General features: G+C 35.4%; 1 protein-coding gene across 2 annotated transcripts in view; it reads left to right on the forward strand.

Moving 5' to 3' along the window:
* The first annotated feature begins 1181 nt into the window (after positions 1-1181).
* Positions 1182-16731, forward strand: part of LOC149538479 (mitogen-activated protein kinase kinase 1-like) — a 121758-nt gene continuing 106208 nt past the window's right edge. For both annotated transcript variants that reach the window (XM_089799810.1, XM_089799811.1), the window contains exons 1-3: positions 1182-1360; positions 1547-1780; positions 8217-8295. In XM_089799810.1, the coding sequence (XP_089655936.1) occupies positions 1710-1780; positions 8217-8295 (150 nt within the window). In that variant the 5' untranslated portion in view covers positions 1182-1360; positions 1547-1709. The remainder of the gene's footprint in view (positions 1361-1546; positions 1781-8216; positions 8296-16731) is intronic.

The raw sequence follows: 16731 nt of genomic DNA on the forward strand, positions 1-16731 counted from the left end.
GCCTCTTATTCTTGGGCTTAAATGTCCAAAGATATAATAATATAGCACGAGAACTTAACAACAAAATATAAGCCATCCTATCAGACCACAAGCGCATTTCTAGGACAAGAATTTAACAACAAAATATGAGCAATCCTATCAGATCACAAGTGCATTTCTGGGCAAAAATTAATGCATTCATAATGTTAATTTAGGTTCTCACTCATCTACACCTCTACAACCATTATTCGTTAGGTAGGAACTATGACGCATTGCGTCTCTTGTTTATTTTTAGAATTCAGATATATGGTCTTGATATCTTGCATATTTGAATATAATTATTTTTTTAATAGCTAGTATAAATATTAAAATTACATATTTACAAAAAAGGAATGGACATATTGTAATAGTAGCACTATACTTATATGGTAAATTTTATATTATAATTTTTATATATTAAAAACTATTATTTATTATGTAAAATTCTATCTAAAAATGTTAAATATTAATATTAAAATATTAATTATTTATACTAAACATTATCAAGTTTTTAACTTTACTATTCTATTTAATTAAACTTATGCCACTACGTGGTAGTTGTTACAAAGTTTCAAAGTGGTCAAGAAAGGAAGTCACTATCTTCCATCTAAACTATAAAATTGACCAATTTATAAAAAATCGAAAATATTATAGATTTGTATTTGATCTTCATGATTTACATAGTTTGTAGTCAAAAACAAAAAGTCACTACGTCTTTGTCACTCTAGGAAAAAAAGAAGTTTAACTTTGTTTTGTCTTTGATACTTCTTTGATAGAGATTAGCTTGTACCGTTAAACCATCTCATCCCTTTTTTATTTATTGGATTTAAGAAAAAAAAGAGAAAATATCAACAAAAGACTTTTCAAAAGATAGACAATAAAAGTTTAAGAAGTTGTTTTATAGTGTACCAATATAACTGTTATTCTTTGTAACTTTACCTTAATTCCATATTAAAATTTTTTTTTTTAAAGAAAAATTTCATATACTATAATCACAAGCACGTGCGAAGACTATTAAAGATGCCCAAAAACACAATAATATCTAATTGTATTTTCCTGTCCATCAAAATTAAACGGGAAAGTTATCCACACGATCGTCGGACTGGTCACTAAATCGGTCGGCAGATCGTACTATTTCTTTACATTTGAGTCAGACCAATTTTGTCATTTCATTTACTTAGCTTTCATTTGGAGGGCACTGAAGTTCTGCAACGTAAAAACTAGATGACAGAAACAGTCTTTAATGGGGCCTTTTAAACCAATTAAAGTGGTTTACGCTCAGCTTCCGATTTTATTTTCTATTTAGTTAAATCGCCTTCGATCATTTTCAGTTACATACGAGGTAATTGTTATAGATTGATTACTAGTTTTAAATCTTCTGTATTAGCGTATATGGACTCTGTTCGCGACCTTCTCTTCTTTGACCAAACTCGCTTCAATTTATGTTGGTACAGTGTAAATGCTTTTGTAAAATTTTCGTTGAATAAGTTGACCTGAACTGCCGTTTGGGTGCGATTTGGGTTTTTAGGATAGTCCGAGAAAGAGCACAAATGGTTTACTTTTCCTCTCCCACTTGATATTTGGTTCAACATTGAATTTTGGGACCGAGATCAGCAATTTCTGTGCAAGAACTCCTTTTGAAACGTCCTCGTTTGCTCTGAAGCTGTGACGGGAGTTTTGCAGCGGGCAATATGAAAAAGAAGGATGTTAAGCAGTTGAAGCTATCTGTGCCTGCACAGGAGACTTCTATGTCAGAATTCTTGTATGTATAATCTGCAATTTAATTTATTTCATGTATTGATAAGAGCTAGTTGTTGCTTCAATTATGTATCTTTAGAAGAATTCTTCTGGAATGTCTGTGATAGAAACTAGTTTACATCAACGTTTTGGGACATCATCATGAAGAAGGTGCGACTAGAAAATACTAATGCAATCTACTTTCTAGCTAAGGTTTTCCATAAACCTCTTTTAATAGTTTTACCGACTGTCGGAGCTTAAGCACGCAAATATCCAAGAATAGCTTTTCCGTGCACAATCCCTTGCACACACAAGTTTTGCAGTATTAAATGTCAATGTTATTGCTACCCGACATACCAGTTTAGTGTATAATTAGACACCCCCTTATGGAAGCATTTCACAAGGGCATTGTTTTCCACTTACCTTATATGTTTTGTTCTAATGAGGTGTACAGCCCTACCCCACTCTAAAATTTTAACCTGTGCCCTCCATTTCAGAGTACGCAGGCTTTCACCACTAGGTCAACTCATATTTTACATGCTAAAGAGTCATATCATGCTGCCTGCAGAGAATACATTAGACGGCAACGTTTTTTGTTCTTGGGGATGAAAGAAAATGTTTACGTTTTAAAAAGAGAAATTATGTACCAAAAAATAGGTCACAGACGGACAGAAGAAAATATTTCCGTTTAAGTGTGTGTAAAATTTGGTTACAGGTTGGTACAAATAGGTCTTGGTCTCCTGTCAGTGACAATAAGCTTGAAAATATATTCTGGGCTTACGTAGAACAAGCCTTCCCTGTTTTAACCTATCTCCAGATCAAAATCAAGAATCCCTGGAAAGGAAAGAAAGCAAAACTTGAAATTAATCTGGAAACAAAGTTCACGTAGGCGTAATTTTTGACCTCATTTGCACCGTTGTGGCATCTAGGATGGGTTTTCATTAGGATGCCTATTCCTTTGCTTTTCCAAGCCACTGCACTATTTTCATTTCTGAGATTCGGGAAAAAAAATACAAAATAACAAGTTCTTATGGTTATAGAAGAAGCTTGAGAATGGGAGGTCAAAGCTTATTTTGATAGATTTTCATCCTTAATAATAATTTATTGTGTTTCTTGATGGTATGTATTTGACTCCAAGAAATATGGGCAAATGGAAAAGCTTTAGCGGAAAAGCTAATTCAATACTATTGTATGCTGAAAACAGACACACTCAAAGCAGTTTATCTAATAACAGGAGAATACAGGAACCAGAAGACAGTATTGCAATTTTACTGGATAGAAAATGTTTTGCACATTGCAGTCACACATTGTGGAACTTCACCCTACACTTTTGCATGACAACTGTCTCTAAATAGTAAAATATATCATGGTTTGTGTCCTATAAGACTGCAACCTAATTTAGACCCCTCTTTCACTTTCTTCATCAAGAATGTGATATTCTTGGCAACAGCTTAAGTGAGTGCAAATGCCACTAAAGGATCTGATGAACTTTCCATAGAATCTTGTCATCCCATGGAACTTTTGGCCCGTGTCTCTCTCTTCTTTGTTTTGGCCACTCAATGATCATCTAGACCTTGTCAAGATCCACAAACATGATAACTTTACTGGTGAATATTCGCCAAATGGTGAATTTAACTCATTGGGGACCATGAATTTGGCAAAAGAAATTGCACTTTTGGGGTGGCGATGTCGCCCGCACTTTATGAAAATTATGCTTAGACCAATCGCCAATAATGATACATAATTATTTTTATTTTGGTGATGACTTCGCCAACAGAATCTAATCTTTCAAATGGTAAATTAAATATTTTCACCTACAATTTTCGAGGCTTGTCTTATTCGATGGTCACATTCGCCAATATGTGGTAAAACTTTAAGTTAGGTTATATGTTAAGTACATATAGTTGACATGTGTCTCTATTCCGGAGACTTTCCAAGTAAGTTTTTATCCTTTTATTCTTTGGCCCTAAATAGATTTGATTGTGGACATGTGTCATTATTCTGGACATTTTCTCTAAAACTTGTTTTCCTTTAACATTTTGGGCTGAAATAGGATTCATACCGTTGATTTAGGATCATCTAATGGGTATTAAATGTTGTTTTTCTAGGATCATTTCTGTAAATGTAGTACCATTGCCAATGTGATTGATGTCTTCCAAATGCAGATTTGAAGACTCATAAATATGAGAGGAGGAGACATGTCTCTATAGTTAATCATCATTAGTTAATAAATAACTATATGTATAACTCATCTTTAAGCATATATGTAATATTAATATATTAACCATATATGTAATATATTATTATATAGTAATATATAATGTATAATATATATTATATTACATATATAATATATGTTATATTACATAATATGTATATTATATATATAAGATATTTATCTTAAAGATGATTTACCATCAACAAGGTATCTTATGATAAAATCAATCCGACAGAAGCTACAACCTTAACATTAAAATGGGTTATTGTGTTTTAGATATAAAAATATGGTTTCTAGGTATTTGTACTTTTGGTTGTGGGTTTATTCAATAATTAAAGATTCGCTAGGGTTTTACAAAATTTTTGCACGACAGAAACAAAATCGCCAATAAAATTAAATTTTTTCCTAGTTTGAAAAAAAATCTCCAGCAGAAATTAATTTTTCCCCCTAAAATAATGTTGGATTCACTAAGATTTTATACTTTTTTCCAAAGTGGGGTTCATAAAGTTATCCCTGTTACAAACCTCAAGTTGGTCCGCTTCTTCCTTACAAAGCTACATTGCTTTAGGTTGATGTGTAGGTCGGATTAATGACTATAAATCTACGAGAGATGGTTTCAGAACCTTATACATCAACTTCATAAATGTGCTTTGGGTGTTCCTTAACTCAAAATGGGATACTCTATCCCCTATTGGGACTCAACTTGATTTACTCTATAAGCCCAACTAGGGTTTTGATTTCACTTGGAAACGACAAATTAGTTAGTCTCTGTAATGTTCCGTACTAAGCAGTTGCCAATTCCCAATGATTAACATACATCACTGTGCATTTAGTTCGAGTTGAACTAAGAAACAGTAATGATTCATAATACATTCAATAGTTGGCATACTTAAGTCCCCATTCGTTTCTTCTCTCCTAAACATCAACCTTAAGAAGGATGGGGAATTGCTTGTCATTGGGGTGCTAGGAATCAATCTACAAGCAGGCTCTCTCAAAGTATTGGGAATGTATGTTCACCCCCGTCTAGGGACTTTCCCTTAAGGCATTGTAAATACATGTTCTTACCCATCTTGGGACTCACCTATCTTGTGAGGAATTACTCCGCCTCTTTCTGACAAAACCAGCCTATCGATTACTCATTACAGACACACACATATACCATAAGAGTTCCTTAAATTGAAGTTTAAGGGTTTCTTAAATTGAACTTTTGAGAGTATTTTGAGGATGGGACATGTGATGGAATATTTAGTAAGCTGGCTCTATCTTTGAGAATTCGCTTGATTTTTTCAGCACCGAATTGAGCAATTGGACTCTACATGGTGAAGAAATAAAATATAATCATATCTAGTTTTACATATATTCTGGCTGCTTTACACTTTCCGCATTTACCATCATTATGGAACCATTGATAAGGTTGTTGGCAATGAAGTTGGCATCATTAAGCCCTTATGGTCAACAATCCCTTGTAGTTGACAACTTATCAGAACATTGGCACTTGCAGGGTGCTTTGCAATAATTTTTTCCAACGGGCCAGTTTTTGCAATCTTTTCATGAATCTGAGATGAATTACTTTGTTTCCTTCCAAGAACTGTGATTGATTAGTTTGGGCCATTTTATAATTTGGGTCTTTTCTACCCCCTTGTGACTTACATGATGTCCATGGCCATCTTGTCTACTTGGTGATGTCACCAAGTTGAAAAGAAGGCCATTTGCATAGGTGAGATGGGCAACTAACTCATCAACAATCTCCCTTGATTCAATGTTGATGGTCCTTTCAAGGGGCTCATTCCTTTTGATCTCTTTTATAGTAGTGGATAGTTTCTTCCTCTGAAGAAGTTTGAGCTGGTTGAAGGAGAAAGGATGTAAACAGTGCAAGCACAGACTGACAACTGCATCTGTAAATGGTCTTCCAGAAACTTTTCTTTGAAAATAATATGTATATGACATGTCCATGAACACCACATCCACCATGTCTGCTTCCATTTGCTCATCTACAAAATCAAAAGATTGAACCAATGGAGTTCCTAAGTTGCTGAATTGTGGAACATTTCTAGGCGTTTCTGGGTACGAAATGTACTGGAATCTGATGTTCAAACAAATATCCTGTGGGTACAAACCTGGGATTTTTGTTTTTAAGTCCCAAAATGTTTAGTGTTTCTAGTTTGATTTTTTAGATATTTCTAAGATCTAGACTGCTGATTAGCGAACTCTGAACTTATCTATCATGAGATTCTGGCTGGAACTTTATAATACAGAAACCTGATTTTAAATTAGAATGATACGTTTCAAAATTTGAAATTTGAAATTGTTTTGTTTAGCATATGTACATGTATATGACATTCTAAACTTAATTCTAAGATAGAGAGATAGATAGATAGATAGTACATACATATACATACACATACATACATACATACATGTATTTGTATGAATGTACTAGAAATGTACCCTACTCCCTACAAAAAATTCTACTGTACCAGCATTTTGCACCCACCTACCCATACCCTGTTCCCATTCTCGATTCAGCAACTTTGTGGAGTTCAAAACAAACAAATGCAAATGAAAGATTAGAGTCAAAAGAAACAACCTAAATATCTTTGAACCTTTGTTGCAGGGAGCATATTTCTAACCCCCCAGGACATGTTTCCTGTACCAGAAATGCATGCAGAGACATGCGTGCTTACAGGAAATGTCCCGGCCTTGCTTCCTTAAGTTTTATTTTGATGTTACGATAAGAGGATCTTGGTTGATGGTAGTGTTAAGTTAGGTTTGGATATATTTTATCCTCTAAAGAGATGTGCCAGCCGGGAAACATTAAGCAAGCACTGTGATGTTTTTCGAAACTTCTTGGATAGGTGATTTTCTTGTAGCATTCCAATATTTTGGAAAATCTTCTCTTGCATTTATATATTAGAAATGTTTAATGCAAAATAGATGCGGTATATCTTTGTTACCATTCTTGAGCCCTCACATACATTTCGCTGCAGAATTCCATTACCTCCACATCCAATTATAATACTTTTTGTTGGTTGCATTGATAGGCTTCACTGTTTTGTGCATGCATGTAGATTGGGTGTCCTGATTGGTCCATGACTTTTCTGTAGTTGCAGGTTTTGTAATTTAATTAATCTCAATATTGTCCAAATCCTTTCATTTAATTCTGAACTCGTCACTTTTCCTTTTATGCTCTTTATTCAGCTGCAGAGCCAGTAATTTGGCTCTTTGGCAAGCCTGTCAATATTATTCACTGCTTGTGTTAGAATATGCAGGATACTCTTCCAATCAGAGACACAGGTTCTTTGTTATAGGCCTTTCTGGTTTACAGGTATTCTTTATGATATTGATTCATCATTCAAGAAAACCTTAAAATAATGACCTCATATTGCATAAATAGATGGGATCTTCCAATTAACTTTAGTATTAAAATAATTGGATTGGGGACAATCTTAATTGTCAGGGATCATTGACACAGAAACTCTGGTGTCAGTTAAATAATATATCTACTAGCACAAGGAAACTTTTCACAACCACTTGCACCAATCAAACAAGACGTGTATTGAGAAAGGGAAGTCATTGCTCGAGTCTTGATGTATCGAAATCATGTAAGAAGGTTGAGGTGTTACTCTATTGTGTAAAACTGTTTGAAACCAAATATATCAGTTAGCAAACCAATTTCTATTGTTATGTGTCTCAAAAAATAAGAAAAATTGGTTGAAGAGGCTATCCTCTGATTTTTTTGTCTGAAAAATCTTACCTTTTTAATAGTGCTTTTATTCCAAGATAAAAACAGTTATGGACAATCTGCAATGAGTATTGAGGATACAATTTTGGCCTCTTACCATTTTACATTCTTGTTTATGCTTTTATTCTTTTGTTTTCATGTTTGCATCTTTGGGTAAAGGTTAGCTATTATCAAGGAATAAATTCGGCATATATTTTTAAAGACATTTTGAGACTAGTATTTTCAACTTGATTTCCATTGTCCATTAGTGTGAAAAGCTATTGTATATCAGGGTATTCTTCCATAGCTTGTGGCAATCATTATCTAATATATGTATGTTAGTTTGATCTTTCTATTTATGATCATGGACAATGAAACTAGGCAAGTTTTTGTCCAATGTTTATTTACTGTTAATTGATTGTCTATGAAATGCCAATTTGGTACAATGGTATTTGGGTTCATGTTACATATTTAATTACAGTAATGATTAATGTTCTTATTAATCTTTTGGGTATTGAATAGGACTGCAAGTGGTACATTTCAGGATGGTGACCTGCTTTTAAATACGCAGGGTTTACGGCTTGTTACACAAGAAAATGTTGTGAGTGGTACTTACTTTAAAATAGATTCTAGGGGTTTTAGAGGTATGCATTTCAATGACCATAATTTGGTTTGGCTGAACATTTATGTTGTTGTTCCATTATATGATTGACTTGGCACATTGAGGCAGCGATAATTCTATACCAGTGAGATTGCAATAAGATGTCTGCTTTGTTTTCATGTTATTGTTTAAATATATGACAAAAACATTTCCCATCATGAGCAATCTCTAATTTTATGTCTCCTTTTTTGTTGAACATTTTTTTTGATATTTATTATACTTCCTTAAAAGAGCTAAATATCAAAAAGATAATGAAAAGATGAAAAAAAGTTCCATTACAAGACACTAACTTTATACAGTATATTTCACTTTGACTGATCACTTGGAATTTGATGAGCCCATAAATGAGTTACACAAGTAGGGATAGTCACCTATCTAGCATAGTCAGATATCAAGTCAGTCAGAACCCAGTACCTTGAAGAGTAAAGTGGAGTAGTGCACAATATACTAGGGTGGTCAGTTGTAATGGATAAGATACCTTAGTACACTAGGTGATCAATAAATATGGATCTAGGCTAGGATGAGATGAAGCCTGCTGCAGTTGAACCTATTACTATGTGATAGGTTCAACTATGGCCAATCTTGTTGGCCATAGACTGAGTTACTAGTTCTGGTATGGCTACAATGAACTGATACGGTGATATGACAAGTCCTTTTCCGTGGGTCTGGGTATGAGATTATATATATATATATATATATATGTTCAAAATCATAAATTATAAGAACAGTGATACTCATAAGTGTCAATAAATAGAATATTTAAATAACTCATATTTATAATTTGCAACTATGAAAATACAAGTCTCAAAATGTCATTACACAATGAAAATTCAAAATTACAATCAATTATAATAGTGTTCATATTATTTTTCATCAAGAGCATCAAGGTCAACAGTTCGTTCAATTTCATTTGAACCACAATAATCATAGTACTACTCCCACAAGTGCATCATGTGCAAAAGTTACCTCAAGGTTGTGTAGGTGCTTGAGAAACAGGAAACTCCAGGGTGAAGCACCAACTTTAGAATTGGGGTATGGTGTGCCAAAGGTTGGTTGAAACCATAGATTGATTTGATGGAGCTTGATATTGTTATGGTAAATCAATGTTGTATTTAACAAAGGAGATGAAAGCTCCTTATATAGATTTACAAAGACAAATCTGCCGTTTACGCCCTCATGGCTAAAAGACTTGCAGATCATGTAAAATCCTCCACCTGGAATATTGATTTAGGTGCCTGCCACCACTTCACTCATTGCCAGGATTGGTTCATAGCTTTCCAACCTTTCTCAGTTTCAGTTATTTTCGGAGGAGGAGAAGAGTACACCGTTGCCAGTAGAGGCAACATACAGATTTAGTCAAAAGGAAGGAAATTGATTTTCCTTGATGTGTACTATGTTCCAAGCATGGAACTAAATCTTCTCTCCATTAGTCAAAATCGGAGACATTCTCATTGGCTTGATGTGACCTCTAGTTCATACAGTGCAATATCATTGATCGGGAAATTCAACCCATGATTGCTATTGGTGTTGAAGATCTTGGTCTGTATAGACTTGTTGATTTTGGGGATTCTCAGGAGCTTTCTATGGTAGCCCATCGCTCCTCTATCAATACCCTCTGGCAGTAGTGGTATGGGCACTATCTCTTTGTTTGTTTAGGAAGATCTTGTCATTGGATTGCCGATAATTCAGACCTAGAATCTTGGAGTTTGTAGAGCATGTCAGGTTGGGAAGCAACATCACACTCTAACCGTTTTTTTAATTAAAGCTTGTTCAATACAAATATATTTCTTAACGTATACTATGTTTTGATTATTAATGGTTTTTGTTATATTAACCAATTTCCTACTTAATTATGATATGAGTATAGATACTGACAAATAAACATTAATCAATATTAATAATATTAAACAATATAATATTAGATCTAATATGAATAAATATTATGATCGATAATGCTAATCGATATGTAATTTTAATCAAACCAATAATTTTGATAGATAACTAATAATATTGATCAATATAACCAATTTGATACTAATCTATAATATAAATTAAGAAAAGTATATTAATGAGTAATTAACAATATTGAGCGTCAAAACAACAAGATCACCAAAATGGTCCGGTCTATGCGTGAACACGATCAGGTTCTACATAAATTTGGGGCTGAAGTTTTCCACATTGTCATCTATCTTCTCAATTGCTTTCCTACAGTGGATGTCAAGACGCAATCTTTGGAAGAAGCCTAGTTAGGCTGTCAGCCCAAAATTAATCATCTCAATGTTCTTGGCTTTACCATATTTATCTAGATCCCTAATGTTAAATGCACAAAGTTAGATACCAAGAGCCATAAAGTCATGCTTACTGGCTACAATGATAATCACACGACCTACTACCTAGTTGACATCGAGACTAATCATCTCATTTTCAATCGTGACGTGGTATTTGATAAGGAATGAGGGCCATTTCAGCTCTCTCCTCCCGTTGTTACGAAATTGAAGGATCGGTCTCTCCAAGCTCAAGACTTGGATATTTGTCTACCATTAGGTCCACTTGATGGGAGGGCTTCAACTAAGGAGGCTCTAACTGTTCCCATTCGTGGCTCTCCACCAATTCCCCCTCTTGTAGACTCACTTAGACATGTAACCACATCACTTGACTTTTCTCAGTTTTCACCTAATCTTTTGTTTGATGATGACGATCCCATTGCACCTCCTACTTTTGATGTTAGCACTTCAACTCTCCGACTGAAATGATGGGCTAAGATGATTGGTGATCTTCATGGTGATGAACTCATCAAGGGTAGAACTGCTCGAAAGAAGAGCAAACTTTCTGACTCTGAAAATTTTGCTTTCATGGCCAATATCCAGAGTATGATGAATCTCAAACATATATAGAGGAAATAGGGATACATGTGTGGGAAAAAGCTATACAGATTGAACATCATAGCCCATTGAAAAATAACACTTAGGCTGTGTCGGATCTTGTTCTTGGAAAGAAACCCATTAGATGCTAATGGGTCTACCAAGTCAAATACAAAGCTCATGGTACTTTAGATAAGTACAAGGATCGTTTGTTGGTAATGGCTTCTCTTAGCGGGTAGGAATTGATTATGAAAATACCTTTGATCCCACTGTAGAGATCAACATCATCAGATTAGTCCTCGCCATGGTGGCTCAATGTGACTGGAAGGTCCATTAAACGGACATGAAGAGTGCTTTCCTCAATGGTGAGTTATAGGAAGAAGTGTACATGGCACAACATCTTGGATTCTGTTGGTGTTTTAAAATGTCGTGATTCAAAAACCCAATGATGAGAACAGAATACATCTAGGGGCAGCTACTTCCCATCTACAACATACCCATTCAAACATCGGGGCCAACTATAAGGCTATATCCTTTTTCTACTTCAGGCTTTGCAAAACCTAGGCAGGTGTACCTTAGATTCATTCATATGGTACCAGTGCTAAAGCATACACTTGAATCTAACAAAGCAGATAATACCCTTAATCTTCTAACACTTATACAAACAATCATGGATATGAAATAGCTAATGACATAACACATGAATTTGACAAGCTAAGTGGGGGTAACTCTTTTCAGCTCTTAAACATTTTGATTATAAATTTGATTTCAGCATAACCAAGACATGGACAACACAACACATCGATCCTATAGCTGATCAATGCCTTATCTATTGGGCAATTCCACAAATCACTGACATACATCCTTGGAAATCATTGAAACATTTCATGTATTAGGACTTCCAGATCTATCCATTCACCTTGTGAATTAGACATTTGCATCTCTTTGAATCTCATACTCAACTTATCCCTTCATGAAATCTGCAACCCCATTATGGTAAATCAAGCATTTACATGACTCCTTGAATCATAAGCAAAACATACCACAACATACAACCTAAAACAGATCGCAACTGGACTTGTGCTCTTTGTTCGCAAATCATAGAAGATTACTAACAGCATGAATAGGAGACAAGAAATCGGACTGAAGATTAACTTGCTGTCACAATTTTATTCATTTCTTTGAAACAAATACATAAAGGATGCATGAAAACAACTTCTGAAAATGCTGAATAAACTAGAACTATTTGTACTCATTACTTGTTGTTACATGAGAGAAATGCCGAAGAATGGTGGAATCACAGTCATGACAGAAATTTCAACGTAACTAGAACCATCCTTGTGGTATCACATCAGTGAAAAATGTCTAAGAACTGGAACCAACATGTGGTATCACAGTCGTGAAAGAAATTTCAACCAAACTAGAACCATCCTTGTGTTATCATAGCTATGAAAAATGTCCAAGAACTAGAACCAACATGTGGTATCACAGTCGTGAAAGAAATTTCAACCAAACTAGAACCATCCTTGTGGTATCGCAGCAGCGAAAAATGTCCAAGAACTGGAACCCCTTCCTCCACATCTTGGAAATCCTTATAAAGAGAAGGATTGCAACAAGCTTCAGATGGGAGGACACATGTCAAAATTATACAAATACAGAGATATTTCTATATTGTTACATTACAAACATTCTCTACATTCAGATAAAACTAGGAAGGTAGTTGCAAAGTTGGCAGCAGGTAATTATTGCAGGAGTATTCAACTTAATTCTGTTTGTCTTCTACTGCCCTTAATCATGTAAATCTCTAACTACTTTCTACCAATAGAGTATCTGATTTTATTTGAATATCTCACTGCTTTACTCTCCTTGAAAATCCGATCACCATTAAAATTGTGCAGCGTGAGCATCAACTCATCCATCTGTTCGGTGCTGACCTGTGCCTTGTTCTGTTGATGCACTTTAATATTGAAACCCCTCGTATTCTCGTAAGTTGAGAAACTGGTCTTTACGACCTCATGATTACAACCCTATCACAACATCAAAAGCTTTTCTCTAATTGCTCTTGCAATCTCACGATCTACCTTCTTACATCCGATCTTACAGGCCATCGTAAGTCATTATCTTTACCTTCCCGAACATACGATTGGCCTCTCGGAGCATGCCACGTGGCACCCTTTGACTGGTCATATTCACCACCTTTCTTACTACATCATCAGGTTATCGTACATGTCGTCTTCTCGCGACTTCGTGGCCCTAACTCGTGACCACACTTTAACTCTAGTGACCTTGTGACAAACCACCTTTCATGTCGTCGCACCTGATTATCCTGACCACGGGTTAAGAGCTGTGACCATGCGATTCCTTGCTTTCGCACTGTCGGAGCTGCATTTGCTAACTGCCAGTTTGCCTTGCAACCACGCGAACAAACGTTCTCTATGTGCTCTTATCATTTTCACATAAACCACAAACCTTTGAACCCTTAAGGTCCCCACCATGCGAACACAACCAATCGCCCCTTCATAACTCAAAAGTCATTAACTGTCAAATTGCCCGTGAAGCTGTGATTGCTTCGTCCTTAATTGTTAGGATACCTGTTCGCACGATCACAACTTAAATTGTTACTGCATTTTAAACCCCTGCGACGGCGGAATGAACATTTCTTCTGATTGCCAGATGCTTTTTGCAGCTTTGTAGCTTGCAATCTTTCTTCATGGCTCAATTGTGTGACCATGCGATAGCCTTTTAATTTGATCACTTTCTCCATTATCATCGTTTTGCAACTGAATGTGCTTATTGACCATATTGACCTGCGATTCACTATGCTTGAGCTACGATGATGCGTAGCCTTGAACATTAACTGCCTTGAATCCATTTCGCAAGCTCGCAACTTAATCTTTAACTCAACCATTAAGCCTTGCAAACATGCAGTGACAATGCTTCGATTTTTCGTTGCTCAGACCTTAGGTTGTCCTTAACTCTGTGTGAAGATGCGATGAGTCAAACTTTAATCGCATTGATCACTATTTGCACATTCGCAACTTAAGAACCCTTCAATGTTTTCTAACTTGCGATTGCGTGATGACCACTTAAGTTGACTGCTACTGCCTTTAGCATCATCGCGACTTAAAATCCCTGAGCCAAAATTAGGCCATGACGATGCGACTTCATTGGATTGCTCCCTCGCAACCACAGAACTTGAACTGCAGCTAAACCCTGTGATAATGCAATTTTAGGCTTTCGCCATTTGCAACCATAAACTTGGGTCACCTTTAACCACTTGCGACCTTGCGATAACTGTAAAACTTAACTGTTGCTGCCGCCTTTAATCGGGCCCACTAATACATGTCTTTACTTCGAATCCTTGCTTTGTTTAAACTTTGCACGACTTCAGAATGGGGGATACGCCCATCGTCGATCTTAACATGATCAACGGTTAATGCAAATTGTAAAATTTCTGCTATAGATCTAGTTAGGAATTGAAACAAACATACAGGAAAAAAAATACGGAAGAAATACAGAGCTACCGAGAATAAAAAATGTATTGATTACATTGTATTCTCCATAAAAAATCATTACACTATTGCATGATTTATATAACAAATCAATGCATAAACTTAGGAATCTAAAACTAGTGCTTAACCGTTTGAAGGAGCAATTGTGATAAAATTAACCCACTTGTCTTTGAGTTTAAACATGCAAAGAAGACTAGAGACTGTGGTATCACCGTTCAAACTGGAGCTCACCGCTAAAAACGTTGAGTTAGAATTAATAACATCAACAACCCCCCTTAATTCTAACTAAGGAATATAGATGTAAATTGAAAGAAATGAGATAAGAGGGAAAATCTACAAACCCCCCCTTTAAAATCTACAGAGAGAAATTCTTCTGTGACATGAAAAATATTATGGATATCTGTCAAATCATAACCGCCAAAGTGCTGAATGAAGAACCTCCTTTGAAACCAAGATGAAGATGAAGATCAATCTGCATGAGTGCCCCTAATAACACTACTCGAACAATGAACATATGACAAACAAAGGCAAAACATCTGTCAATTAAATCGAAGCTACAGTAGACAATAATTTGCATAGTTCCCCCAGACAATGGATAGATGACGAACATAGGCAAAACATCTACCATTGAATGATGCAGCTGACACACGAGTCTATACGAGTGACCCTAACGACACTACTCAATCATGCATGAACAAGTTGCTGATTGAAAATACAGGCGTCAATTGTCTACAAATCTAATCAACTATGGAAGCAAAGGAAGAATTCACACCAAGAGGCATGATAGATCCACAAAAACAATGCATCACTAGAAAGAAAATAATGGCAAGATCCATGCAAAGAGAGTATGATCTTGACCTATCTCTGAATCAGGTCTAACCTTTGATGCCGTAACATTTCGATGTAAGCCTTTGCTTGTGGGCCTAAGTAGAATTGTGTGGCATCTGCTCGAAATAATTGAATGGCATGATAAAGACAGACGCTGAAAATTCCATCTTGGAAAACTCGATCTTCAATACTTGCAAACAAAAAAAAACATTTCTTTTCCTAGTAGCCTTAGCTCTGATACCATGTCGAAGTTGATGAAAGATCAACCACACAACTCCCAAGAATCACTTGCATGCAAACACCTGTCACAAATAGAGAGAAGCGAAAAAGCTATGGAGGCTGAAATTACCAGATCCATAGATGAGACATTCCTGATGAGCAAAAAGAGAAATTGCTATTATCAAAAGTGAATGAATAAATTACAAAGAGAGATCGTCCTTATAAAGGAGATCAAAACCCTAAAAAGGTCTAACCTGGGTTGCCTAATAATAATTAATAAATGAATTAATTATTATATGCCTAAAGTTTAGCTTAAGTGAACTAGAGTTAATTAAGAAATATCTAATTACTCTAACACAAATAACTTTCGAAGGGTTAGGAATTTCAAAAGAACAGGCGGGCTGACCTAGGGCAAACCTAGTGTAAAAAAGGAATCACGTGCAAGGTTAAAGGATTTTCATGGGAATATTAAAAGAATGGGCAAAAAACATGTAATAAAGGGTTTTTTGAAAGGTATTCTAGGGCTTTATTTAATAACTTTCTCGTGCATATTTGAAAACGCGAATAATGTTAACCCATTTTCAGGAACCTAGGGCACAAAGAACACTATGGCAACAATAATTAGGGGTTTTTTATGAGGAATGACAAATTTTCAGAAACCCTAAGCAGTTGACACCAAAATTCTTCCTGATTTTCACAAGATTTCACAATTTTTTTGGGTTGGGTAAAAAATCAGGCCAACAGATTCAAGGTTTTTGTTAAAGAACACTGGATATTCAAAAATTGTAAGATCCCTTTCCTACTAAGCAAAGTCACATCATCAAATGTGCGAGAAATGCAGAATTCAAAAGATGAAACCTAGTTGACTATTCAACCCTTCAAGTAATTAAACCATAACTAGGAGTAACAAGTAGTTATCCATTTCATTAGCCAAAAATCAAGATAAACAATAATAC

The sequence above is a fragment of the Cupressus sempervirens genome, chromosome 9 (genome assembly GCF_028749045.1).
Source record: "Cupressus sempervirens isolate cs-2001-9-10 chromosome 9, ASM2874904v1, whole genome shotgun sequence".
In the NCBI taxonomy this organism is placed as follows: Eukaryota; Viridiplantae; Streptophyta; class Pinopsida; order Cupressales; family Cupressaceae; genus Cupressus; species Cupressus sempervirens.